Genomic DNA, 27,447 nt, shown 5'->3' on the forward strand with positions numbered 1-27,447 from the left:
GTCTTCTCTCTTTTTTCTTTCTTTCCTTCTTTATTTATTTCTTTCTTCTCACCCCACCTTCTTCGCCACCATTATCGTGTCATTCTGTTGCGAGCATCTCTGGCAATAGCTCTGGCTTCTTCCATATCCTGAGAGCTGGTGTAGTTTAAATCCTTAGCCAAATCGTATGCCCTTTGAGGATCTCCTCTTTTTAAAGCGTTTTTTGCCAACCAGATCTTGGCTTTGGGACACTCTTCAGCAGTAAACCAATGCTTATCCTGTGAGCTGCAGAACTCCATATACTTTTCAGTAGCCTCTTGATCGCCTAATTTCTCCAGTATAATTGCAAGACGATATGGTATATGAGGCTCGATGGACTCTTGCCTGACATCACCCAAAGTCAATCCTTCATTAGACCCCTGTCCTGTTGCACTATTATTGTCTGCATCCATCGCGGACAATCTGCCTAGCCCCAAAGCTTTGTAAAAAGACTTGAACGCATTCTCCAACTGATTTATTTTTTCGTAGCAATTACCCATAGCTTGCCACATTCGTTGGTCTAGTGGTTGGAGATTAGTGGCTTTTCTATAGTAGTAAAGGGCATACAAATGCATATCCGACACCTCGTATGCTTGGCCCAAGCCGTACCAGGCTCGGTAATCCTTTGGGTTGATATCGACTGCTCGGCGGTATGACTCGATAGCAGCGTGTGAATTCTTTAGCTCAACAAACTCATGGCCCATCAACGTCCATGCACTAAGACACGTCTTATCTAGAATCAATGCACGTCTATAATACATAATGGCCTTTTCGTGCTCGCCATTTATCGAATAGTAGTTGGCCAAAACACAACAAGTCTCGGGCCTAAATTTATCCAACTCGGAAGCGTAGTGCGCCAAAAAAGATAATTTAGATTTCTTCTCCATAACATACAACATGTTGGAATAATTGTCAAGCCCATCTAACCTTGAAGGATCTTCAATCAAAATATCATCAAAAACCGCCTCGGCCTCATAGTATTGCAAGTTTTTGTACAAGGTCAAAAAACGAACCTCTTTGATGAATGTAAATTTGGGAAATACTTCTTCGAGCCCTTCAATTAGTTGACCTAGTCGTGGCAGTCGCGGCTCTGCCTCTTGTAGAATCACCATTTCGAAAAATTGAAACATTATCGTTTCACAGATTGTATCGCTCCTCTTCGCGGCTCGCAATACAAAGGTGCGAGCATCCTCAAATGACGGAAAAGTCTCAATCAACTCCTTCCAGCATGACCAATTAAAGGGAAATTCAACTAACGATTTGTACAAGTTTCGTTGAGCAGCGTCGAGTAACTTTTTTCTTCTATATACCAAACCATTGAGGTAATACAAGAACGCATTGCTCTTTGTTGCCAAGAATTCTTCGGATTCAATCAAAATATCTGTAAGCCTCGAGTCTAGCTGTTGGTTAGATTCCGTTGCATTTGACTTCAGATGACTATCAGCCATTTCTGGTGGAATATGCGTGCTGTTTGTACCGTTTGAATTACCGCCAATTATCAAGCCGTCGCTGTTCTCATAGCCTCTCTTGTCAATCGACATCATCAACGAATAAAGTCTGAGAAACTTTGCGTCCCCCATTTTGCAGTCTTCCAAAACACGCGCAGCTCTTTCAAATTCTTTACAGCCAAAATACGACTGCGCTAGCAACATTGCTGTTTCGTCAGTTATATCTTCTGCAGTAGGTTGAGCAATCGATGGATCATGGGTATGTAGTAAGTCGTTCAGTATGCTTTGCAAGCCATTGAGTGCCTCTGCAGACCATTTTGAGGCTTGTAGTAGCTGGAGTTTGCTTAGCTTAATAGTAGCATTTAACAACTGGTTCCTTAACGATTTAATGTCAATTTGAGGTGTCATTTATATTGAAAAGATAACTATGTTTTGGTGCATTTGTCTCCAGAAATAACAACAACAACAACAACAATAATAATAATGACTAACAATCAAACGAGGTTTGGAGGCGAAAGATGGAAGTAATAAAACGGAAAAATTAAAAAAAAAAAAAACAAAGAACAAAGAACAACAACAAAAACTTAAGCAGGTTCAAATAAATATGTTATTCTCTCTCTCTCTATATATATATATATATGTCGTGTTGCAAATATTGGGTTGAGTGATTGGAATATGGCGGGGAAGGGAACGTTATTATGGTTCTTGAGAAATGAATACATTGAAATTACGCGCTGTGTTTATTTACCATACCACTGAAGCGAAAAAATGTAAGTACAGTCACGTGACTAAATTACTTAACGTTAGTATAATTATCTCACAGTGGTGCACTAGCACTAACTATGATATCATTGGGCAAAGGAATGTATTCAGATGAAGTGAAATTGCAACTGATCTCACAATGTTTGCAGTTTATATTTTCCTTTTTCTATTTTTTTTCTTTTGTTGCAGTGTAAGAAGTACATTGTTTCAAATAACAATTTGTAAGTGAAGAGATTTGAAAAAAAATGGGCGCAAATGGGCCAGCGGCGGGGGATTGAAACTTGTTTTAAATATTCATTGAGTTGCGCCACTTGTATACTTGCTGCAACCATACAACGTGTATTTTATCGATAACGTCATATAATTTGAGTAGAATCTAGAATGTGAATCCTATTTTCTGCTATTTGTACCCTTTGCATTACACCAGAGTATTACACCAGAGAGAAAACTGGGTTTCAGGCATATTCAATTTTGGGTCGAACATGAGTTTCCATCTTGTGCAAAGATGAGAATATTGTGTTTTGTTTGAGTCGCAATGTAGCAGAATGTGAGAAATCAAAAAAAAAAAAAAAATAATAATAAACAAAAAAAAACATACACTAACACACACACACACACACAGACTTGCACACTTACACTTACACTTACACTTAGACACTAATTGGAAAAATAAAAAATACGGAATTTCCAGGTTTGGATAGTACCTATAATTTCAAGAACTACACATTGCAAATTATAGCACCATGGAAATTTCGGAAGGACATGATAGGATAGATGCTGTGCAGAACAACTTAACTCGATGCTTAGACAGTTTTGCTTCAGCATGGAAGCTTATGGACGTGAACAAGAATTTGGCTTTTGGCGATGAGAAAAATGAACTTGAACTGCTACAGACCATCAAACGAGCATTCATACTCGATAGTTTTAAGCTCAGCAAGTACCAGAAGGATTACAAGGATTGGGAATCTGATGCAAGAGAGGAGTTTATCAACAATGATGTTGTTAATTACAATAGCGTTGTGGGAAAGATATCAAAGGTTAATCAAAAACTAGAGTCGTCGAGCACTTTGTATGAGCAGTTATCATCAGGAATAAAGATACCTGAATTCGTAGTGAGTAAAAAGACTTTGGAGAAATTTGGAAATCAAGATCTCATTGAAATAGCAAATCGACATCCAGAGAACAATTTCAAGTTGTCGCAATTATTTTCGCTTAACCCAAACCAGGCCGGTACGTTAGTTCCCGAATTTGATATTGTACATGACTTGATAAATTTGGAGTTTCGTTTGCGAATAGAGAAGCGTATACAGCTTGAGATCTTAGCATCGATGAAAAATAAACTACAGAGCATGAATAGTACGTGGGTTGTAAGAGATGATAACTTGAAGGACTTTTTGAATCACAAAGTTGCCAAAGTGGTTGAGCAAGTGACACAAGTTCGAGCAGAAATTGAAAAAGAAAAGAACGACGAGGTTGGCGAGGAAGAAGAGGAAGAAGAGGAAGAACGAGAAGCTGAAGTTGATATCGATGATGATGATGATGATGATGATGATGACGGAAGCTTTGTAGGCGATGTCGGGATACATGATGAACAAGAGGGTGAAAGTAGTAGTGAGGAGCTGGGAAATGAGGTAGAAGAAAGCAAAGCAGATGATATTGAGGTCGAAGCAGCTACAGTAGATGACAACGAAGAAAACCAACAAGAACAAAGGCTGGGAGATGTGGAAGGCGAAAACGAGAATGATTCATCTGCTCTACACACACAAGCACAGAAGAATGATGAACCACTAGAGAATCCCGATGATGATGATGATGACGACGACGATACAATGCTAATAGACGGCTAAGAGCTAGGTAATAGGCCACTGAAATACAATGGCAAATAAAATAAAGTCAGTCAATTCAATTGTGTTATCTTCAATTGATAAATAGAAAAAAAAATCAAGTTCATGAATTTGTTTGAAAACTCTAAACCTCTAACTATCTTATTTAGCAGCACCAGTTGTGGTAGCTGTGGCTGGATTCGCTTGAGCCTTGGATGAATCTCCATCAACGATGTATTTAAACACTTGCATAGGTGAGTCACCCACTTCACGTCTGTAGTTCACAATCCTAATAAGTTGATAGCCAGCTACTCCACCCAAAAAGAAATTGACTGATGCTAGTAACATGTTTCTTGGCTTAATAACAAACCCAGCCCAACGAGTCCAAATTGCACCGGTTGCAAAGAGCGCAATTTGCTGTGTACCACTCAATTTCTCAACTGGACGTTGCAAATCATTAATACCAGCAATAACCAATGCCCACTTAAAGACAGGAGCCCAGAAGTGGACGGTCTTGGGACCAGTCTCGGAGTTCATAAATCTTGCAAATTTTGATGCATGCTGTGCCGTCGACGCCATTGTTGATGTGTATGAATGTATATGTCTGTGTGGGTGTATTTGTGTATAGATGTAGGTAATCCAATACTTTCGACAAATTTGCGAGGTGGTGGTGTAAATAGAATAGATTATATGAGTGTCCCGTAAAGATCAATTGTACTAATGTTCACTCAGTCAAGAATATTTTTCTACTTGAAAGTAAAAACCAATGGGATTCCAAATTTTAAGCACCTAATCTTTGTTCAAATATGGTTTTCTCTCTTTTAACACTTTTTTTTTTAAAAGCGTTGGTGATAGATTAAAAATAAAAAATAAATATATAATATAAAAGAGAGAGAGAGAGAGAGAAAACAGAACAGAGAAAAAAAGAGAGAGCTAGAAGCGGGGAATAGATTGAGAAAACGAGATGATGAGAAAGTGTTGGGTATGAGTTCAAAGCAAGGGGAAACGAAAGCTTCTACAGAGCTAAGGTGCAAGAGAAGTATGAAAAGATAATATCAACAATCAACTTCAAAGACTAAACATTCTCCATTTCATTTTGGTTTACCTTAGTCAATACTGAAAAAAAAAAGAACAACCATTCTTTTTTTGTTTGTCCTTTCTTTTCCTTTTTTTCTTTCTTTTCTTTTTTTGCTTTTTTCCTCTCCCTTTGTATAAAAGAATTTCTTTCAGTTAGGTCTATCGCACACCGGAGTTTGGTACTCGGCGATAAATATTTATACTGGCTATTAGTTTTACTACCGATGTCAGATCCAAATGAAACTTTAAATTTTCTGATTTTATATCCCATTCATATCCAATTAAAATTTATAAACAAAAATGGTTATTTCAGTTCAAAACTAGATCTCGTCTATATTTTTTTTTTTAGCTTTATATACACCTATACACCTTTCTACTCCGTCCGTTATTTCGTCTCTTTAGCCTCTACTTCAGAGTCTTCAATGTAGCCTCCCTGCTTACACAAATTGTAAAAAATACCCGTCTTGGATTTTAAAAGCTCTTGTGGCGAGTCATACTCCACTACGCTCCCTTTATCCAATCCAACAATTCTGTCATTATCCATCACAGTCTTCAAGCGATGTGCAATCGTGATAATAGTCTTGTCCTTGAACTCTTTGCGTATAGTGTCCTGGATTATTTTATCCGTCTCAACATCCACCGCGGCTGTAGCTTCATCCAACACTAAAATCCTCGAATCCTTCATTTGAAGAAGCACTCGAGCTAGAGCCACAAGCTGGCGCTGTCCAGAGGAGAAATTGGAGCCACCCTCAAACACTTTGCTAGCCAATTTATCCGTTGATGTACCACTTTGACTCTTTAGGATGTGGCTCTTCAAATGCGCAAGCTCTAAAGCTTTCCAGATCTCATCATCGCTATAGCGATTGAAGGGATCTAAATTTTGGCGAACTGTTCCTTCAAATAGTTGCGAATCTTGTGGAATAATACTGAGCCTGTGACGCAAATCAAATAATGGTATTGAAGTAGTGTCAACTTTGTCAATGAGAATGCTTCCCGTGACAGGATTAATGATTCTGAATATCGATAGCGCAAGCGTTGACTTTCCAGAGCCAGTTCGACCAACTACACCAACTTTTTGCCTCTCTTCAATCTTCAAATTGACACCTCGCAACACCAAGTCCAAATTTTGTCTATACCTCGTCGAATAATCTTTAAACTCAATCTCACCGCGATCAGGCCATGCTTTGGAAGGCACTCTTAAGCTATTCTTGTTTGGCTCTTCAACTTCCAACTCCGTGTACTCGAGACACCTTTCCACCGCAACTATGGTGCTTTCCACTTCAGCCGACATTCGGACCACAATTCTTAGTGAGCCCGTGACTTGCAACGCATACGTCATGATGAAACCAACCATTGATGCACTAAGAGGGTGAGCAGTTCTCAAACTAAAAATGGACAACAAAGATGCAGACAAAACACCCAACCCTCCAACAAATTGCAATCTGAAATTCAACCACCGGTTGATCGAGGTAAGCATATACTGGGACTTTATATTAAAGTCAACGACGGTATTCATGATAAAAGTAAACCTATCCTCTTGGTTGTATGCACGAACGGTAGTCAACCCATTCAAAGTCTCTCCAAGATGTGAGTATATAGGGGATCTCGACACACTCACCAATCGCTTGAGCTCTCTCGAAATAGACACATAGTAAATTTCATAGTAAAAGTAAATCGCAGATAAAATTATTATAACCACTGCGTAAGCGGGAATGCCAATACTGATAACAAACAATGTAATCAATGTCTTGCATATCTGGTTCACCATTCCCAGCAACGTATTTGGGATATTATTATCTATCTTGTTGATGTCATTGGTAAACCGGTTCATAATGCGTCCAACGGGAGTTCGTTCAAAGAAAATCATTGGTGCACTCAAAACTCTATTTATCATCGAGTCATGAATCTTTCGCGAAGCATTCATAGCAAGCCAGAGCGATGTGATTGCTGATCTGGTCATTGTCATACAAGTCGAGCCAATTCCTAAGGTTGCATAAATCGCAAGGAAGCTCCAAACATTTTTGTTTTCGCCAGATCTGGAATTCTCTTCAGTCCAGTACTTGAGCCAATAATTTCCACCAACAGATAATATATTGCCAATTATCAAAATCAAGAGCCATATAAATATCCCCCAACTCGAGCACGCTTTAAAATAGGCCGAGTATACTGACCATTTCACCTTGCCCTTTTGACTCTCCTCAACTGTTTGTCCAGAGTTTAGATTTGGTAATAGCTTTTTCAAAGGATCCCACTTGAAAGTTTCAATACTGGCCCTTCTCTGGGTAGATCTTGGTATCTGCTCCTGCTCATTGTCCAGTGAGTGGCCCACTTGTTGTTTGCATTCTGGTTCAGCGTTACTTGTGGAAACCAGTTCCTGTATCAGCTCAACTGATTCCTTTCGAGATTCGCCCTCCAAAGATTCATCGTCGGATCCATGTATGTTTGAAAAATTGCGTATCAAGTTGTCTAGCCTGGGATGGTCCATCTCATTTATCTCTTTGTAAGAAGTGGTCTCCACTATTGTCCCGTTCTCAATTAAAGTAATGTCCGATGAATACTTAAGTATCGAAATGGAGTTTGTACACAAAACAACAGTCTTTGAACCCAAAAGCCCTTCGGGACGAAGCACTTTATTTATAATGTTTTTACCGACATGTGAGTCCACTGCTGATAATATATCGTCCATGAGATAAATGTCTGCTCTCGCGTATACTGCCCTCGCCAAGGCCAATCTAGCCTTTTGTCCACCAGATAAACTCACCCCCTTTTCACCAACCTGAGTCTCATCTCCATCAGGTAGGATCTCCAAATCTTGCGTCAACTGACAGGAACTGATGGTCTTGTTGTAAAAATTTTTATCAAACCTGCAACCAAATAAAATGTTTTCCTTTACTGATGCATTCATAATCCAAGGCAGTTGTGAACAATATGCGACAGAACCACGGATCTTGATCAGTGGCACAAATCTAGGCTCGACATTCTCTGCATCATGATCATCATAGCCATTAGTACTACCACTATTACCATTGATACTACCACTAGCACCGCTATTATTCCCTTTCGCAACAACCATTTGACCAAGTAGTCCATATAGTAAAGATGTCTTACCACTTCCAACCTTGCCTACAACACACGAGAGAGCTCCTTTCCTCACTTTGAAATTGACATTCTTCAAAGCATATAGCTCTTCTTTGTGCAATATTTGCCCATGGTGTGCACCTTCATCATTGTGCTCATCTTTTTTTTCAAAAGATTGTTTGTCCCAAAAAAATGATGCATTTTTAACTTCAATAACTGGTTCACTTTCTTGGGATATGAGCATCTTTGGAAGCTTGTGAAAGTAATCATTGCTTAACTCATCACTCGTCAAAAACGAGAAAACTCTATCGATTGCAACTTGCGCTTCAATAATTGAAGTTATCACTGCTGGTAATTCGTACAATGGAGCCGACAACAAACCAATCAAAGTCAATGCAGGAAACACAATATCTGAAGTCAATGGCTTGCTTTGCGTCAAAACAAAACAACCAAACGAAAATAAACTCACCAATATTGGAATGACGTACCATACAAAGTTTGAGATCAAGCCAATGATTCGAATGTAGAACAAGTTGTGCAACTCCTTACCGTTTCTCGCGTCGAGCAATTTGTCAACCATAGGTATTTCCCATGCATACAACTTGATGCTTCTGATGGATGATAGAATTTCATTGGTTATTCTGGTTCTCGCGTCTTTCAACTTCATCTGTTCTTTATTTAACCGTCTTGAGTAGCGTACCAAAAAAGCATTCACAGGAATCAAGACTAGCATCACCGCCACACCTGCCAATGTCGCTGGCCCAAGCAATGGCCATAGTGAGGCTATACACAAAATGATGTCAACAGGCGCTAGAACCAAGGTACTCAAATTCAAGATTACGCTTTGAATTCTATTCACATCCACAGACATGAGATTGATAATATCTCCCGAGGAAGTCTTGTGTCTACTGTCGTTTGACAAAACCAATGTTTTTTGATAAATCAAAGACGACAAAGAACTTCTCACATTAAGACCATTCTCCAAGTTTTTCAACATATATCTATTGTTCAACGACGTTTGCAATAGTGAGGTGGCAAACATTGCAAAACAAATTAGAAGACCTTGCAACAATGGTGGGTTGCTAATTGCAAAATAGAGAATGAGAAGTCGAAGTAACTGCGGCTTGACATAATTCAAAAGCTTGGCCAACATTTCGTATGCAAATGATACCACCAATCCAGGTCCAAAAGACCTGAGCAATGAGAAAATGAGTCCCGAGCCATTCCAAAATTTTTGGAGTCTTGACGCAGAATACTTTGTTGATATCTCATCTGGCGTGTTTGGCAACTCGGTGTGAGTGACTGTTTTGTTTTTATAAGAGCTCACAATTAAATCATTCATCCACGTGAACGTTATTTGCTCAAGGATGTTGGGCTCTGCAAGTTCCAATTCCTTTCCCTCGCGTTTAAAATGCAATATCAACTCGTGATTTGGTTTCCATTTGAACACCTCCATTAGAGTAATAATAATGGCGTTGATAATAAGCATACCTTGCAATGAGAACTTGGCTTGTCCCGAAAGTATCCCCAAGTCGGTGTAATTATCCTGGAAATAGAATGCAGTAAGCAATATAGTGAATGTTGGCCAAAAAACCATCACCACACTTAATTGGTGTGGCGAATACGACGTCTCCATAATTTGAAGCGGTGTAATTATAAAAATCAAAAACGTGCATAATAGCCCAAGACCAAATACCATTGTTGAACTTGCTTTTAAGCTCGCATCCGTGTCCTGGCTCACGTTTGAGCCTACACCTTGACTTGCACTGTGGCTATAAGTGATAAAGAGCAAAATTTCGATTCCTGCAGCCAAAACTCTCAATGTTTGCCAGAAACCGGTACTCTTGGGTGAAAAAGAGCCGTACTTTGGTTGATTACATAGTCGTCTCAATGATGTTGCTCCCCAAAATAAAAATATCAATGTGATCAAGATACAACTGGTTGCCAAAAAGCAAGGATTGAATGCATTTTGATGGTGTGGAACCATCGGCAGTAGCAACGAGCTCCACCCGCACGTCGCTTCAGTGGATAACATAATAATCTTGAAACTTCGTCTACCAAGACGACTTGCTCATGTGGTTGAGAAAAGAAATTTATATATGAATATAAATATGAATATGTGTATAAATATGTATATATTGATTACAGAGTATTTGTGTAAATATAATTCGGGTTTGGTATTTTTGCACATTTCGTCCGAAACCAAGTAAGTGAATTTGCGAACTTGCATACTACAACCATACAAGTAAACGGCAAAAAACTTGTATTCGCGTGCGGAATTTGAAAATTACCTTATCTGAGCAAGTTCAAAAAAACTGAGAACCAGAATAAGGAAAGGAAATAAGAAAGAAAAAAAAAAACAGAGACACTTTGTCATCAAAACGTATACAAGATTCAGAAATGGTTCAAATGTATATAAGGTATATACAAACTACAGTATTTGCTAATATATCGTATCGTTATTATTTAATGATCTGAATAAATATTTAGTGAAAGTTTACAAACCAATATATGTATACCTATACATATACACCAAAAACAAAATATACTTTGCTCATAGGGATTGAAAGCTATACATGTTCCGTCTCGTTCCCTTTCTCTTTCTCTTTCTCTTCAACTGTCATTCTCTCGCTTTTTCCTATTTGCTAATCTCAAACTAGTCCAACTCTTTAGTTACCAGCCTTCTTCTCAGCAGCGACAGCAGCCATCTTGTTCAAAGCGGAACCGTATTTGAACCATTCGATTTGCTCAGCGTTATAAGTGTGAGACAATTCGGTTTCCCAAGCTTCACCATCCTTTGGATTAACTCTCATGATGATGTTCTTACCTGGAGCAAGTTCAGTCAAACCAATCAAGTCAATCTCATCGGTTGGGTTAATCTTGTCGTAGTCAGCAACATTGGTAAAGTTCAATGGCAACAAACCTTGCTTCTTCAAGTTAGTTTCGTGGATACGAGCAAATGACTTGGTAATGATTGCGAAACCACCAAGGAATCTTGGTTCCAAAGCAGCGTGTTCTCTAGAAGAACCTTCACCAAAGTTTTCGTCACCAATGACAACCCACTTGTGACCAGAGTCTCTCAATTGAGCAGCAATTTGTGGAACACCAGCCCATTCACCAGTGTAGTGGTTCTTAACCTCGTTAACTTTACCGTTTTCAGCATTGGTAGCACCAATCATATAGTTGTTTGAGATGTTTTCCAAGTGACCACGGTACTTCAACCATGGACCAGCCATAGAAATGTGATCAGTGGTGGTCTTACCAACAGCCTTGATCAAAATTGGCAACTTCTCGGCATCCTTACCATCCCATGGCTTGAATGGAGTCAATTTTTGCAATCTGTCCGAGGTTGGTGAAATAACAACTTCAACAGAAGCTCTGTCAGCTGGTGGGGCTTGGTAGGTGTTCTCACCTGGGTCGTATCCATCTGGTGGCAAACCAACACCTCTTGGTTCAGCCAATTTGAACTCTTTACCGTCAGCACCAACTAAAGTGTCAGTGATTGGGTTGAAACCCAAGTCACCAGTGATGGCGTAAACAGTGGCCATTTCTGGGGAAGCAACAAAAGCGTGGGTGGCTGGGTTACCGTCATTTCTTGAGGTAAAGTTTCTGTTGAATGAGGAGACAATGGTGTTCTTGTCACCCTTCTTGATGTCTTGTCTGTCCCATTGACCGATACATGGACCACAAGCATTGGCCATAACAACACCACCAAAGTCTTCAAAGGTCTTCAATTGACCATCTCTGGCAATGGTAGCTCTAACTTGTTCTGAACCTGGGGAAACAGTGTACAAAGCCTTGGCCTTCAAACCGTGAGCTTCAGCATCCTTGATGATAGAGGCAGCTCTGGTCATATCTTCATATGAGGAGTTGGTACATGAACCAATCAAACCAACCTTAACTTCCAAAGGCCAGTCATTTGCAATAGCGGTTTCCTTCATCTTGGAAACTGGGGTGGCCAAATCTGGAGTGAATGGACCGTTAATGTGTGGCTCCAAGGTGTTCAAGTCAATTTCAATAACTTGGTCGTATTCACAACCTTCATCGGCAGAAAGGTAGTCCTTCTTGTAGATGTTGGCAAATTCAGCAATTTCTGATCTACCGGTGGCGTTCAAGTAGTCAACCATAGAGTTGTTGAATGGAAAGACTGAGGTGGTGGCACCAATTTCAGCACCCATATTACAAATGGTACCCATACCGGTACATGAAAAGGTCTCAACACCTGAACCAAAGTATTCAACAATGGAACCGGTACCACCCTTGACGGTGGTGATACCAGCCAACTTCAAGATGATATCCTTTGGTGAGGTCCAGCCAGACATCTTACCGGTCAACTTGACACCAATAATCTTTGGGGCCTTCAATTCCCAAGCCAAACCAGACATAACATCAACGGCATCAGCACCACCGACACCAATAGCCAATTGACCCAAACCACCAGCGTTTGGAGTGTGGGAGTCGGTACCAATCAACAAAGCACCTGGGAAAGCATAGTTTTCCAACACAATTTGGTGAATGATACCTGAACCTGGTTTCCAGAAACCCAAGTTGTACTTGGCACAAGCAGAAGCCAAAAAGTCGTAAACTTCCTTGTTCAAGTCAATGGCTCTGGCCAAATCCTTTGGTCCACCAACTTGAGCTTGGATCAAGTGGTCACAGTGGACAGTGGATGGGGTAGCAACTTGTGGGATACCACCAGACATAAATTGCAAGATGGCCATTTGGGCGGTGGCATCTTGACAAGCAACTCTATCGGGTCTCAACTTCAAGTAGGAGACACCTCTCTCGATTTCTTGTCCGTGAGGGTCGTCAATGTGACCGTAAAGAACCTTTTCAGCATAGGTCAAAGGTCTGTTCAATCTAGCCTTGACAATGTCCAAGTTTTCCAATTGCTTTTTGTAGTTGATGAATGAGTGTGTTTCCAACAAGTTTTGATTCACTTGGGAATCCTTGTTGAGCGCAGTAGCCAAACCACGAACTTGACGTGTAGCTCTAACAGCTGATCTTGAAGCAGACAACATGTTAGTGATTGTTTTTTTTTTCTTCTTTTTAAATCAATATGTTTATTGTTCTCTAAAGAAAGAAGATCAGTTCTATGGAGAAAAGAAAAGGGAAGAAAGAAAGAAAGAAAGAAAGAAAGAGGAGGAGATTTTTTTTTTCCTTTCAAAAAGAAAAAAAAAGAGGAAGGGAAAACTTTCAGTTGGAGGGAAAAGGTGGACATGAGGGTAAGGATTTATATATTTAAAGGAAAAAAAAAAGAAAAAAAAAATATTGGCACCAGCAATGGGGAGAGAGAGAGAGAGAGCGGGAAAAAAAATAAAAAAAATAAAATAAAAAAAAAATAAAAATAAAAAAAAATAAAAAGATAAAAATAAAATAAAAAAAATAAGAAAAAGGAGTGGTTATACTCTATTGTTGTTTCTATTAGTGGTGATATTTCAGTTGTTTGAAATCTTTTACCTCTCTATAATGCTAGTACCATTACAGCTTATACCACTGTTTAGATGTGTAGACAACCATTTGGTTGAGTGTGTGTGTGTGGGGGGAGAGGTGGAACATTGAATTAAAAAGTGAGAGAATGTATGAAAAATAAGTGGGAGGAGGGGAGAAAAATTGGAGTCTTTATCACACAAAAAAAAATGAAAAACAGTGAGTGTCCGTCTGCCTCCTTGTCTCTCTTCCAATCGAATTTCTCCATTACGTAAAACGAATGTAAATTTGAAATAAAAATAAAAATAATAAACAAAAAATAAAAATAAAAAGAGAGAGAGAGAGAGAAAAAAAAAAAACAAAGAAGCGAGGTAAGCAGACACAGAACCACGCAAAATGAAAAGTACAACATTTATTGATCAGGCAAGTACAAGCTCTACGTGATCAGTTTAACACATTGCTCTTTATCTCTCCAATTGTGTGTAAGAAATCCAGACTTATAAAGTAGAGGTAATTGACAAAAAATGTCTCTTATATTGTTTGAAAAAAAAATTCATGGATGACCATCTACCACCATTCATTCATCCATCCATAAATCATTCCTCTCCTTCATGTTTGTTTTTTTAAAGGAAAAAAAAAAAAGAAAAAAATTTTCTTTCGCTGCGTTTTTGTGGGGGAATAAAATTAAAAAAAAAATAAAATAAAAAAAGTGATTTTAGCTCAAAATGCCGATATCTTTCGGCTCCGAAAAACTGTAGCCAATAGCAGAGTGTAAATTTGTAATTGTAATTTTACAATAGCGAGGTAAGAAAAAAAAAAGAAAAACACAAACACAAACACAAACACATACACATACACAAACACAAACACAAACACTCGTACACCTACTTACTACATTTTGCTTGATCTGGAAAATGGCAATACCAAACAATACAAGTCATTTGATATATAGGTATAGGTATAGGTGTGTGTGTATTCACTATACAATTGCTGATCACCATATAGTAAATGCCGCCGCCGTTGCCAACAAAGTTACCAATACACTAGCAAAACTTCCAGTTAAACTATTTTCCAACATCCACAAGTTCAATGTATTGATGTTCCCTCCAACCCTCCAACCCTCCGACCCTCTCTCTCACCTAATTTTTCTTTTTCCTTTTTTTGCGTTTTTTGCTTTTTCACTGGTTCTTGCCAATCCTTATCCTCATCTATATAGTGTATGAAAAAAAAAATACTTTGATTCCAAACATAGAGTAAGTATATGCATCTATACTCATTTGCCTGCAATTATGTGCATTGTTCTCTATGATGGTTTTCAAAATTGATTTATAAATGTCTCGTCTCTCATTGGTTACTCTCTTTAAGGGAAATGCAATATAATAAACCTACACATACCGATACAAACACATACACATACACATACACATACACATACACATACACATACACATACACATACACATACACATACACATACACATACACATACACATACACATACACAAACACATACACATACACATACACATACACATACACATACACATACACATACACAAACACAAACACACAAACTATCTCTTTCTTCCTCTCCCACTCCTCCTGCTCTTTTTTGTGCACTAAAGAAGTAAAAATTTTTGCAACCAAAAACATAGAGGGCCACTCACCATTAACATTCAACGATAATCCCGATCCACCATACTTTATCATCCATCACCCATTTATTCTTCTACTTGGATATCACCAAAAGTCATGTTCTTAGCTTGCCATTAATACTCACTATATGAAATCAAACATCATTGGCGACTCTTCCACCGCCTTTCTCCTTATACTGTCTTTCTTGTCTCGCCATTATATTGTTTATGTATTAGTTGTCAAGTATAAAAAAAGTAAAAAAAAACAATAAAAAAATAGTAAAAAAAATTTAAAAAAAAGCCCGACGCGGGACTCGAACCCGCAGCCTTGAGATTAAAAGTCTCACGCTCTAGCCGATTGAGCTAGCCAGGCATTTGACAACAACCAACTGTGATATTGTCTGAAATTGTTGCACTAAAACACTGCTAGAAAATATTCATTTTGCTTTACGAGAAACAATTGAGTTTCTTAATAACTAACTAACAGTATAATATCATCATAAAACGAATTAAAAAAATAAGAAAACAATAGTTTCATAGATCAAAAATTACAAACTGAGTATAATGCTATATTCAATAAAGCTGAGACATAGAGTATATAATATAGAGAAGCAACTCTATATTCAAAAAAAAAAACTAATAAAATAAAGAAGAACAAAGTGTATCAATAAGTAAATTCAACCATCGAGTCAAAGAATGTTAAAGGAAGACAAAGAAAACGAAAAATAAAAGTAAAAACATTCAAGTCAACCAACGACATTGAATGCTTGTTCGTCTACAATACGCCACTATAGACAGATATATATATATATATATATATCTGTGTGTGTTTATTGATTTCCTAATTTTTTTTTTGCAAATGTGGGATGCTCAACAAAGAAATGTCGTGTTAACCAAACTAGAGCATACTACTTTATTACGGTATCACTTGTATAGTCATCTAAAGAAGTTTGAGCCGACTCTGCTGATTCAACAATGGGCTGAGTAGTTGCCTCCTTCTCTTATTGCTCTTACCACCCCCTACTTCCCCATTCCCATTCATTCCCTTCCCAGTCTTTTGTTCCTGCAGCTTCCGCTTCCTTCTCGAATCAGCTCATAATATCTTTTTTTTTTCTTTCCTCCTTCGCTTTCGTCTCTTTCCTTCTCTTGTGGTTGCGGTTATAGCTTCCGTCGTAGCCGTTCACAGTCACGCCGAATACGGTGGGGTCTTTTATTTCCCATTCTTCTTCTCCTTAATTTAAAAAGAAAGAAAGCAAAAGAAAAAATAAAAATTGTTTCTACTAAACTATATAGAACCAAATGTATAATTAACCTTGGTTAATAAGAACAGCATTCTGTTTGAAAGCAACACCAATTCAAAAATCAAAAAGAAAAAAAAAACAACTTTTCAAAACCAGTTCACTTTCTCTTCTGTTTACTTCTTCTGTTTAGCCACTATCTCAAACCCTTATTCTTGATCCTCAGTACATTTACTATTTGTCCAAAAAACAAGTCTCAGCAAGTTCCATTGCTTTTTCCACCCCTTCACTTTCTCCTTCCCCCTTCCCCCTTCCCCCCTTCTTCACTCATTTACTCACTAGCAAAAGAAAAAGAACTCAAAAAAAAAAAAAAAAAAAACAGAAACAGAAAGAGAGAGAGAGAGAGAAATTAACTGTAGAGAAAATAAAATAAAAAATAAAAAATAAAATAAGAAAAATAAAATATAATAGAATAGAATAAAAAGCCACCTACTGTTAGCAAGAGACAGGCCATCCAATTCCAGATATGCATCTAACAGTTTCTCAACTAACTTCACGAAGGATGAACATATTCAAGAAACCGGCAGTATTATCATCGAACGGGAAAAACTTGAGCAACAGGACCACTCACAAAGAAGATAAACCAATGGTGTTGTCAGTTACACCACAGCAACAACGGGAAAAGTTTGATGAGTTGAATGAATTGGAATCAAACAGGATCATCGAGGGGCTAAATGATATCGATTCCATTTGGACACTACTAGCGGCAATGAAGAAATCTAACAAAAGCCGAAACAGGTACTCCAATGTGTCACCATACGATGCATCAAGAGTCATTCTCCCTGTGACTGATGCAAACGCTTTTTCAGACTATATAAATGCATCATACATGAAACTTCATTGTGGCGAGGGAACATTGTCATTACGAAATGACTACATTGCATGCCAGGGCCCATTACCAAACACTAGAAACCATTTCTGGGCCATGTGTTTCCATCAGCTGGAACTTCAAGGAAATGATACCGTGATCATTGCAATGGTGACACCACTAATCGAACAAGGCATGACCAAATGCGACAAATACTGGCCAGAGCAGGGCGAGACCTGGGATTTTACAAATATAAATACCCAAGATGGCATCATATATAGGGACTTGACCATAACATCCATAAGCGAGACACCGGATCCCCACCAAGATTACTTGCTAACGGAATTGGAGTTGACCTCTGGATCCAAGACCAAGAAAGTTTACCATTTCTACTATTACAAATGGTCAGACGCCAGAGTACCACCATCAACAAAGCCTTTGGCAAACTTATCCAAGCATATTCTAGAAGTCAAGCAGATGGAACCCGAACTGAACCAACCCGTTCCAATAGTACACTGCTCTGCAGGAGTAGGAAGATCGGGGACATTCATGGTATATGATCATTTGTTCAAAAACAAGGAGTTGTTCCGGGAATTGTTGGATAGAAAACTCCGACATAAAGACTTGATTTACAAAACAGTGTCTCAACTCAGAGCCAAGAGAATGATGATGGTTCAAACAGTTTACCAATACCAGTTCTTGTACGATGTCGCCAAAGCAATCTACGAGGGCAATGATGACTCGGAAGTTGTTAATCTGCAAAAGTAAGTGACAATCATGTGAACAAACACATTTTCACCCCCCCCTCTCTCTTCCCTCCCATCCTTTTTGATCTCATTTTGGGTGATTTACATAGCTCAAATGGCTCAAATGGTTACAGGAAGGATGAGGAGGGGGGGATGTGTTTCGAATAAAAAAAAAAATGATTGAATGCTGTTGAAAGTAAAAATTCCTTTATGTACTCTTTTCAAGGAATAAGCGTCGGTCCAAAAATGGTTTACTACTGCTTTGGTCTGACTCAATTGGATCTGGACTGTTTTCAGTTAATCTGTTCTTCTCCAATTCAGGCATATGCGATAGGAGAATACACAATTAGATTCGAGTACGAGTGAACTTGGTTAAGAAAGGTGTTTATCCTCTTTGTTTTTCTTTTTCTTTTTATTTTTCTTTTTCTTTTTTCTCTCACTTTGATTGATCATTTGAACCGGTGTGGTTAGAGATTGAAATTGGTTAAAAAGTTTTCTTTTCTTTTCTTCTTTTTTTTTTGCACAAAATATATAGCTATAGATTAATATACAAAGTTTGCTATATAGTTTTTTTGCTTTGTTTTGTTTTGTTTTTTCTACTGTTTCACTTTTGGTATATTGCCTGTTGGTATTATACTTTTCTTGAAGATGAGATCTCACATGACAAAATGTTCACACTCAAACCTTTTTGTATCGGGGACTAACTAAATATGGTTTAGATAACACAATCATTGTGGTGATTTGGTTTAAGGGTGTGAGTTGAATCTAATTTATTTTTTCAACTTAGATATTAGAGAAGCTAAAAAAAGGTTCATATAGAAGAAAACCTTTTGTCTTGTTTTTTTTTTGTACTAGTAGCTTACCATCTCTTAATTGTGTTGCAAAAAAAGATTTGCAACCAAATCTGAACCAAAAGATGCAGAAAAAGCAGGAAAAAATCAAAGAAAACGAAAAGTACGATACAAGTAATATTTGCCACACATCTATGTCCTCCAGTAGGACTACATGATTTTTTTGACGATAATCTTGCAATGGACTTGATCTCGTCATTTTTCATCTTGAAGGATGATATACGTTTTGAATTTTCTAATGAACTTGTTTGGCAACAAAAACAAAATTCCTATACGGACATAACTCTAGTTTGCGGAACCAACTGTTTGATTGAAGTGTTGGGTAAGCTATGGAGCCAAAGAATAATGACCTATTCTGTAAGCCCTTCCAGTCATTTGCATATTTGCAGATCTTACAGGGAGTCATGCTGGCATCTTACAATCTCAAAAGAAACCAGTAGAGAATTGGTACATGTAATCTTTAGCAACATATTGGAAAGGGAGGACACAATAAAGATAAAAGGCAACATGAATGATTGTTTTTATCTTGATGGACTCTACAATGACGGCATTATCGAGATTTCAAATATAAACCTAGACAAAATACATCAGTATTACGTCCTCAAAGAGTACGGGGTGAAGCATAAGCACATTGTTCAAGGTAAGGAGGAAACTAGTTTGCCAATTGCCACAGCTCGCCACCTTATTACACTCAAAAGGCAAGACATATTTTCCACAAGACACCACGAATCTCATAAAAGTCATGAGACTCACAACCAAGAAATAATTGTAAGACTACATTTCAACCAAAAACAGGTTAGTAAATTGCTCGGCCGAGAAGGTGCAAGACTCAATTCTATTCGAGTGCAACTGAAGTGCTGGATCCGCGTGCTACCACCTACTCACGAATTTGGGAGCACGTTCTGCGCTAGCCAGAGAAATACGAAGCAAGAAATCGTTATTCGAGGGTTAAAGAGGAATATAGAAGTGGCTATAGATGAGTTTGGCAAAGCACTTGATTCAAGATATTGATCCTTTTTATTTTTTCATTTTTTCATTTTTTCATTTTTTCATTTATATATATATATATATATATATATTTATATATGTATTCTATTTTAGTAGTCCAAGTCCCATCAAACAATATACTACTCTATCAAATAAGTAGTGTCTCATCCCATCTGCCCAGCCACACCTCTCATTTTTACCTCTCACTTTTTATTAACTCACCCCTTCAAGCTCGTGCACCAGCTACCAAAACTATATCCCAACAGTTTACCCAATGTGCGGGAGAAGAGGAAGAGATGAAAAAATTTTATTTAAATTTTTCTTCCTCCCTTTCTGTCTCTCAAAGTTTTTTTTTTTTTTTTTTTTTACTTTTTTTTTTTTCAATTTTTTTTTCTTTCAAAATTTTTTTTTTTCTCACTTTGAATTTTGCTTCGTTTCCCACAGAGCTCAGTTCAGTTGGAAAAAAAAAAATTTCAGTTAAATTTTTCAGTGTCTTCACATCCTCTTTTTTCCCATTTGCTCTTTTCTTTCTTTTTTTGTATATATAATATACTTTACTTCCTTATCCCACAACCAAAGTAAATAATTTAATTACAAAGATGGCTGACGGTGTTTTTCAAGGTGCTATTGGTATCGATTTAGGTACCACTTACTCATGTGTTGCTACTTACGACTCAGCAGTTGAGATCATCGCTAACGAGCAAGGTAACAGAGTCACTCCATCTTTCGTCGCTTTTACTAGTGAAGAGAGATTGATTGGTGATGCCGCCAAGAATCAAGCTGCTTTGAACCCAAGAAACACTGTTTTCGATGCTAAGCGTTTGATTGGTAGAGCTTTCGACGATGACTCTGTCCAAAAGGATATCAAGTCATGGCCATTCAAGGTTGTTGAGCAAAACGGCCAACCACAAATTGAGGTTGAGTACTTGGGTGAGTCAAAGACCTTTTCACCACAAGAAATCTCATCCATGGTTTTGACCAAGATGAAGGAGATTGCTGAAGCCAAGATTGGTAAGAAGGTTGAGAAGGCTGTTATTACCGTTCCAGCTTACTTCAACGACGCTCAAAGACAAGCTACCAAGGATGCTGGTGCCATTGCTGGTTTGAACGTTTTGAGAATCATTAACGAGCCAACCGCTGCCGCTATTGCTTACGGTTTGGGTGCTGGTAAATCCGAGAAGGAGAGACACGTTTTGATCTTTGACTTGGGTGGTGGTACTTTCGATGTCTCTTTGTTGAACATCACTGGTGGTGTTTTCACTGTTAAGGCTACTGCTGGTGACACTCACTTGGGTGGTCAAGATTTCGACACCAACTTGTTGGAGCACTTCAAGAAGGAGTTCCAAAAGAAGACTGGTTCAGACATCTCAGGTGATGCTAGAGCTTTGAGAAGATTGAGAACTGCTTGTGAAAGAGCAAAGAGATCATTGTCCTCAGGTACTCAAACCACTGTTGAAATTGACTCATTGTTTGACGGTGAAGACTTTTCAGCTAACATCACCAGAGCTAGATTCGAAGACATTAACTCTGCTTTGTTCAAGTCCACCTTGGACCCAGTCGAGCAAGTCTTGAAGGATGCCAAGATCAACAAGAGCCAAGTTGACGAAGTTGTCCTTGTTGGTGGTTCCACCAGAATTCCAAAAGTCCAAAAGTTGTTGTCTGACTTCTTTGACGGTAAGCAATTGGAGAAATCTATCAACCCTGATGAGGCTGTTGCTTACGGTGCTGCTGTTCAAGGTGCTATCTTGACCGGTCAATCCACTAACGATGAAACCAAGGACTTGTTGTTGTTGGATGTTATCCCATTGTCTCTTGGTGTTGCTATGCAAGGTAACGTTTTTGCCCCAGTTGTCCCAAGAAACACCACTGTTCCAACCATCAAGAGAAGAACTTTCACCACCGTTGCTGACCATCAAACTACCGTTCAATTCCCAGTTTACCAAGGTGAGCGTGTTAACTGTAGTGAAAACACTCTTTTGGGTGAATTCGACTTGAAGAACATCCCACCAATGCAAGCTGGTGAACCAGTCTTGGAGGCTATCTTTGAAGTTGACGCCAACGGTATCTTGAAGGTTACCGCTGTTGAAAAGTCAACCGGTAGATCTGCTAACATCACCATCTCCAACTCCATCGGTAGATTGTCTACTGAAGAGATTGAAAAGATGATCAACGATGCTGAGAAATTCAAGTCATCAGATGACGCTTTCGCCAAGAGACACGAACAAAAACAAAAATTGGAGGCTTACGTTGCTTCAGTTGAGTCCACTGTTACCGACCCAGTCTTGAGCGCTAAGTTGAAGAAATCCGCTAAGGACAAGATCGAGGCTGCTTTGTCCGACGCTTTGTCAACCTTGGAAATCGAAGACTCATCTGCTGATGACTACAGAAAGGCTGAGTTGGCTTTGAAGAGAGCTGTCACCAAGGGTATGGCTACTCGTTAAAAGGGTTTGAGTTAGAGCATTCTTCTTTTTACATAAATTTTTGTATCTTTAATGGTCATAAACATTACGGTTTAAATAATTTTTTTTTCTTTCTTTCTTTCTTTTCTTCTTTCTTTTGTTTATTTTCTCTATTTCTCTATAATTTTTAATCATTTGGTACTATAGCTAAATTACTAAACTATATAAAATTTTGTGACGATATCATTACCCCCTCCCCATGTTCAGCTCTCACTCCTCTAAAATATAATTCCCTAACTTGTCCATTTTGAGTTTTTTATCTCCAGCAGAGATAGCTTCAATGATTTTTTCATTCTCCGCCTTCTCTTGATCGGCATCGATATCTTCTTCAAGACCTTCTATGCCTTCGTTGAATTCATCAAGATCGTCTTCGCTGTCGTATTCACCCATTCCATCTACTTGCTCGCCGTTTTCATCGTACTCTCTGTCCTCGTCGTCCTCGTCGTCCTCGTCTTCTTCACCACTTTCAATTTCAGAAAGGTCATCGTCTTCATTTCGAACAATTCTCATACCCATGACCGCCTTTTCCAAATCCTTCTCTTCTCGTCGGCCAGTTTTTTTCTTTGCATATCCAGAAGCCTGCACTTCAACATCGAGTTGCGCCTCACGTATCACGTCTCTTTTAAAATTTGGGTACGCATATTTGTATCCGTCTCCGTAACCGTCAGTGTCAAACATACTTGCATCATGTTGTGGGTCATATCTGAATTTCTTTTTGAAAAATTCTCGAATGCCTTCAACGTCTCGATCAAAATACTCTTTAGCATCTACATGCTCAATGGAAACACACTGAGGAAAATCAATAACGACAAATTGACCATGCACTTTCGCTGACTCCTCATCTCTGATTATGATGTTGAACTCGTTGAAATCACAATGGATCAAACCGTGTTTGGCCAATTTGACAATGAATAGCATCAAGTCGGAATATAGTTTTTTGTAATCAATTCCATTCAAGTTCGAGCTGTTTAAGTGTTTCATTGGGATACCTCTAATCCACTCCATAATGACACAGTGTCTTGAATTGTCAAATGGCTGAGGAACCTTGAACCCATGGTCATACAATATTTGCATGAATTGGTACTCTTTTGCCGCTGCTAACCTTGACAAGTACATCCAATTTGAGGTTTGCCTATTCTTTAAATAGTCTCTGTTATTCTTCACTGTTTTAAATGAAGTACGTCCCAATCTGTGCACCTTCATTACCTTCTGTGCACCCTTTGGGTCACTTACAGAAAAGATATCCGATTCTTTCCCCACTCCGATTGTAGAACCAACAGAGTATACCGTGTCTCGATTTAACATTGACTTGAGTGCCAAGTAGTCATATCCATTGTAAGTTAATCTAAATCCGTCATACTTGGCATTTCGCAAACGTGCAACAAGCTTAAGTTTAGCCAAATCACCAATGGCACGCTGTGTACCCGATGGTGATCGCATCCCAGATATAGAATGAATCATTTGCGTGGGGACAAGTTCGTGGTTCCGTGACCCCAACTCCACAGCCTGTAATACTCTCCAGTCATCGGACGTGAGGTATCTCAAATGTGATGTATCTAATTTCATTGTATATATCTAATAACTATATATATATCAACACAAGATTATATATGTATATCTGTATGCGTTTGTATGGAATTAGTGGGTGGGGAATAGAAAATTGGTACGAAAGTTCTCGTTGATTTGTACCTCATCTCTCTCCACCTCTCTCTACCTCTTGCTATCGCGTTTGGCTTACATTTCTTCACAAAAAATTAAGAAAAGTACAAGAATATAGCGCAAATCAGTAGTTTACGATGTATATTTTTTTCTATTTTCCTATACTGCTTTTCTTTTTAGATTAAAGATTTCGTAGAGGACAAATAGAGAGACAAATAGAAAGACAAGTAGAAAAAACAAAGCATCAGAGGTGCTAGTAGAAAGCTTAATCGAAAGAAAAAAGATAGTCTGTAATGAAAAAAAAATGACACCTCCTTCAGGTCTTGTTAGATTCTTCAAACCATTTATTCATCAAAACATGTAATAGGGATAGGAATAGGTAGATAGAAACATTGTCTGCATAAGTATGTGCATCTTACACAATTAAATGAGTTATTTTAGTGACCATCTACGAAGAAAAAAAAGTTGCAAAATGCAACAACAGTATTAGAACATTTCATAATGTATTAGTTTAGTTTGCTACACCAAATCCTGATAGCTAACCCGCAACGTCAGCGAATTAATTAAAATCCACGGCGCCTAGAGCACTTGGATGCAGCGTGCGATGCAAATTTCTTCTATACGTTAAAAAAATGGCATCATGCATTTAAGCAGCAATGGTGACTTCAACATCAACACCTGGTTCGATGGTGATTTGAGTAATCTTCTTGACGGTAGCAGCTGGGGCTTGCAAGTCAATAACTCTCTTGTGGATTCTCATTTCGTAAGCATCCCAGGTCTTTGAACCTTCACCATTTGGAGCCTTTCTGGTGGTGATCTTCAAAACCTTGGTTGGCATTCTAACTGGTCCCTTCTTAACAATGTTGCTTTGGGAAGCGTTACGGATAATGTTAGCGGAAACATTTTCCAATTGCTTAACCTTGGTAGAAGTCAAGGTGATTCTGATCTTGTGGATTTGCTCCTCTGGTTGTTGATCAACTTTTTCCTTTTGAATGGTAGACATCTTGTATTACTAAGTTTACGTATTAGTTGGTGCTGATGACGTTGCTGAAGAGGAGAAGAGAAGAAAGAGAAGAAAAAGAAGAAGAGGAAAAGGAAGAAGAAGAACAAGAACGGTTCATGTTGGCCATGGTGTAATATTTGTGTGAAATTTTCACAGACACTCGCACACCCAATACACTCGCACCCCCCCAGTGCGCACTATAAGCGGATCTCTTTTTGTGGCTGGGAAACGCGAGTAATTTTGAAAATGGAAAAAAAGCAGAAAAAAAAAATATTTTAAAACGAAGCAGAAAGTAAAAGGTAAAGAGCTACCAAATGGATTATCATTACTCTAAAGAGTAAAGCATCCAAAAGTGTATTTTGTGCGAAAAAAAGAAGCAAATGTACTAAAGTCACGTGAAGAATCACACAACCAGGGCTTTAGAAATAATTATGCAATTCATCACCATGTATCAAAATTAAGCATCATAAACAGCATCAAATGCAGCATAATTGTGCTAGCATCACCAATAATCAAATCAAAGTAGTGGATGTTATATACATAGATACTATTGGATTAGAGCAAACATTTATCTATTGCTTTTGCTCATTGTGAAATTGAGCTCTATCTACAAGTAAAGTCTCTAGTTCCTGAGTCGTGATAATCTTGGCCACACGTAGTGATACATACTAACAAACGCAGGAACAATAGAAATAAATATATACTTTGACAAAGAAGAATGTTCCTCTTTTTCTTTTTCACAGAATTGAAAAAAAAATTAAAGTCAACTCTCATTATAACTATTTGCATGTTAGTAACAAATTGATACATAGCGAAGTGATGCCAATACTTTGAGGTCAGATATCAATTTAAATAAGTTTTTTCTCCAGTTTAAATTTGTTTTGGATTGTCAGAGAGATTCCCAATTGAAAATTTCATCATCAAGTAAAGGCTGACATGCTGATAATACATACAATTGCTCATTCATAGTTCTTAGAAAGAAAGAACAACAACATAATGAAGTATGGTTGTTGACTATGATCGGTCATGGTAAAAGTTTATGAATAGTGTATTTGAGATGCTATGTTTTTCTTTCTTTACTTTTTCTGCTCGTTTTCATTTTATACTTTTCTATTCTCAATTTTTTTTAAATTTTCATTTTTCATTTCCCATCTATGAGTCGCACGCAAACTTTACCTCCAACAATAAGGATGAGCCCTTCTATATGGGGGCAACAAATCTGCGCCTCTCAAGTTCATTACCGCAAAACGATCTTTAGAAACGTTCAATTCGAAAGATACATGTTTATTTTTTTATGCAAATCTTTAACCACCCACGTTTTGTTTAACGACAACAACAACATCAACAACAACGTCAATAATAACGATAGTAATGACGAGATGTCTGCTTACACTCATCATGCATTCCGAGCCGCTGTTGCCTCTTTCTGCAAGCCCCTCACGACTTTCCACATAAGAGTCGAATCTTCTGGTGTTGCATACCCACTAGTTGCCCATCTTATTCTGCCATTTTTGTCAAGGATATAGATGTATCCAGAGCACTGATTATCGCAATAGAGCTCTTCCCTTATATCTGGCGGCAAAATGTGGTTTGGTAGGATGAAATAACGATCATATCTCTCTACAGGTATACTCTTTTTAAGGTTGCGAAGCGACAAGTTCAATACGAACCCTTTAATCCAACTTGTAGGCATATTGATATCAACAATTTGAAAATCTGGAAACTCTTGCACAAAAGAATTGTAGTCTTTGGAGTATAGATCCTTGCCATCCCTATCAAAGTATGTCATTGTGCATTGATCACCGGTAACTGAACTGAATAAACGGACTATACTATACTTTTCACTAATAGCTTGATAAAAGCTTTCTTTTTCACCTTGCAATGTCTGAGCAACAAAATCAGGAAAGTAAAGAGACTTTTCTTGCTTAAACCACGATATTGGTGGACTAAAGATCTTACCTTTGGTATTCTCAAATGATTTTGCCTCGAAAATCAGCGAGTGTTTCAAATCGTAATCCAAATTCTTTTGACGACGCTCCTTGGCCCGAGCACCAAAGACTTCATTGGCAATGCTCGATAGAGAATAGGTATCGGATAATTTATGATTCAATAAAACCGGTTCTTTCAATCCAAAAGGTCTGGTTATTTGGCGAGACTCTTTCTGGGCAGGTTTGGACACTTCCTTAATTGTATCGACAAACCTGGGATGTAACTTCTGCAGATGCAGCAGTTGCTGCAGCGACTGCTTTTGCAAACATTTAGTCGCACTACTCAAGAGTCGACGGTTGACTTTGCTCATTGATTTTTTCGATGTTAAAGCTCAAAGGACTTGAACGGGAGAGTTGATGATGTTTACCTTAAGAAAC

At 38.2% G+C, this 27,447-nt stretch overlaps 11 protein-coding genes and 1 non-coding gene across 12 annotated transcripts; 4 read left to right on the forward strand and 8 right to left on the reverse strand. All coding sequences in view use genetic code 12, as the record gives it.

The window, feature by feature from the left end:
• Positions 1-71: 71 nt before the first annotated feature.
• On the reverse strand, positions 72-1,874 carry cut23 (Anaphase-promoting complex subunit 8; the record flags this gene model as incomplete). The annotated part of the gene is made up of 1 exon (XM_001525112.2): positions 72-1,874. One exon carries the CDS (start codon positions 1,872-1,874, stop codon positions 72-74), a length of 1,803 nt encoding a protein of 600 aa, XP_001525162.2.
• A 1,097-nt stretch (positions 1,875-2,971) lies between these two features.
• PVL30_002582 (uncharacterized protein) lies at positions 2,972-4,075 on the forward strand (the record flags this gene model as incomplete). Its single annotated transcript, XM_001525113.2, has 1 exon — positions 2,972-4,075. The coding sequence occupies one exon, from the start codon at positions 2,972-2,974 to the stop codon at positions 4,073-4,075; it is 1,104 nt and encodes a 367-aa protein (XP_001525163.2).
• A 138-nt stretch (positions 4,076-4,213) lies between these two features.
• MPC3 (Mitochondrial pyruvate carrier subunit) lies at positions 4,214-4,630 on the reverse strand (the record flags this gene model as incomplete). The annotated part of the gene is made up of 1 exon (XM_001525114.2): positions 4,214-4,630. The coding sequence occupies one exon, from the start codon at positions 4,628-4,630 to the stop codon at positions 4,214-4,216; it is 417 nt and encodes a 138-aa protein (XP_001525164.1).
• Positions 4,631-5,513: 883 nt separating this feature from the next.
• Positions 5,514-10,241, reverse strand: PVL30_002584 (uncharacterized protein; the record flags this gene model as incomplete). The annotated part of the gene is made up of 1 exon (XM_001525115.2): positions 5,514-10,241. One exon carries the CDS (start codon positions 10,239-10,241, stop codon positions 5,514-5,516), a length of 4,728 nt encoding a protein of 1,575 aa, XP_001525165.2.
• A 634-nt stretch (positions 10,242-10,875) lies between these two features.
• On the reverse strand, positions 10,876-13,227 carry ACO1 (Aconitate hydratase mitochondrial; the record flags this gene model as incomplete). Its single annotated transcript, XM_001525116.2, has 1 exon — positions 10,876-13,227. One exon carries the CDS (start codon positions 13,225-13,227, stop codon positions 10,876-10,878), a length of 2,352 nt encoding a protein of 783 aa, XP_001525166.2.
• A 2,342-nt stretch (positions 13,228-15,569) lies between these two features.
• Positions 15,570-15,643, reverse strand: PVL30_002586. Its single transcript has one exon. It is a non-coding gene; the product is annotated as a tRNA-Lys (tRNA).
• A 1,391-nt stretch (positions 15,644-17,034) lies between these two features.
• On the forward strand, positions 17,035-18,144 carry PTP1 (tyrosine protein phosphatase 1; the record flags this gene model as incomplete). The annotated part of the gene is made up of 1 exon (XM_001525117.2): positions 17,035-18,144. The coding sequence occupies one exon, from the start codon at positions 17,035-17,037 to the stop codon at positions 18,142-18,144; it is 1,110 nt and encodes a 369-aa protein (XP_001525167.2).
• A 1,009-nt stretch (positions 18,145-19,153) lies between these two features.
• On the forward strand, positions 19,154-19,984 carry PVL30_002588 (uncharacterized protein; the record flags this gene model as incomplete). The annotated part of the gene is made up of 1 exon (XM_001525118.1): positions 19,154-19,984. The coding sequence occupies one exon, from the start codon at positions 19,154-19,156 to the stop codon at positions 19,982-19,984; it is 831 nt and encodes a 276-aa protein (XP_001525168.2).
• A 575-nt stretch (positions 19,985-20,559) lies between these two features.
• SSB1 (Heat shock protein ssb1) lies at positions 20,560-22,401 on the forward strand (the record flags this gene model as incomplete). Its single annotated transcript, XM_001525119.1, has 1 exon — positions 20,560-22,401. The coding sequence occupies one exon, from the start codon at positions 20,560-20,562 to the stop codon at positions 22,399-22,401; it is 1,842 nt and encodes a 613-aa protein (XP_001525169.1).
• Positions 22,402-22,629: 228 nt separating this feature from the next.
• Positions 22,630-23,985, reverse strand: RIO2 (Serine kinase; the record flags this gene model as incomplete). The annotated part of the gene is made up of 1 exon (XM_001525121.2): positions 22,630-23,985. The coding sequence occupies one exon, from the start codon at positions 23,983-23,985 to the stop codon at positions 22,630-22,632; it is 1,356 nt and encodes a 451-aa protein (XP_001525171.2).
• A 739-nt stretch (positions 23,986-24,724) lies between these two features.
• Positions 24,725-25,081, reverse strand: RPS20 (40S ribosomal protein S20; the record flags this gene model as incomplete). The annotated part of the gene is made up of 1 exon (XM_001525122.1): positions 24,725-25,081. One exon carries the CDS (start codon positions 25,079-25,081, stop codon positions 24,725-24,727), a length of 357 nt encoding a protein of 118 aa, XP_001525172.1.
• Positions 25,082-26,477: 1,396 nt separating this feature from the next.
• Positions 26,478-27,380, reverse strand: ATP10 (Mitochondrial ATPase complex subunit atp10; the record flags this gene model as incomplete). The annotated part of the gene is made up of 1 exon (XM_001525123.2): positions 26,478-27,380. The coding sequence occupies one exon, from the start codon at positions 27,378-27,380 to the stop codon at positions 26,478-26,480; it is 903 nt and encodes a 300-aa protein (XP_001525173.2).
• Positions 27,381-27,447: the final 67 nt, after the last annotated feature.

Source organism: Lodderomyces elongisporus, chromosome 3 (genome assembly GCF_030384665.1).
Source record: "Lodderomyces elongisporus chromosome 3, complete sequence".
Lineage (NCBI taxonomy): Eukaryota > Fungi > Ascomycota > Pichiomycetes > Serinales > Debaryomycetaceae > Lodderomyces > Lodderomyces elongisporus.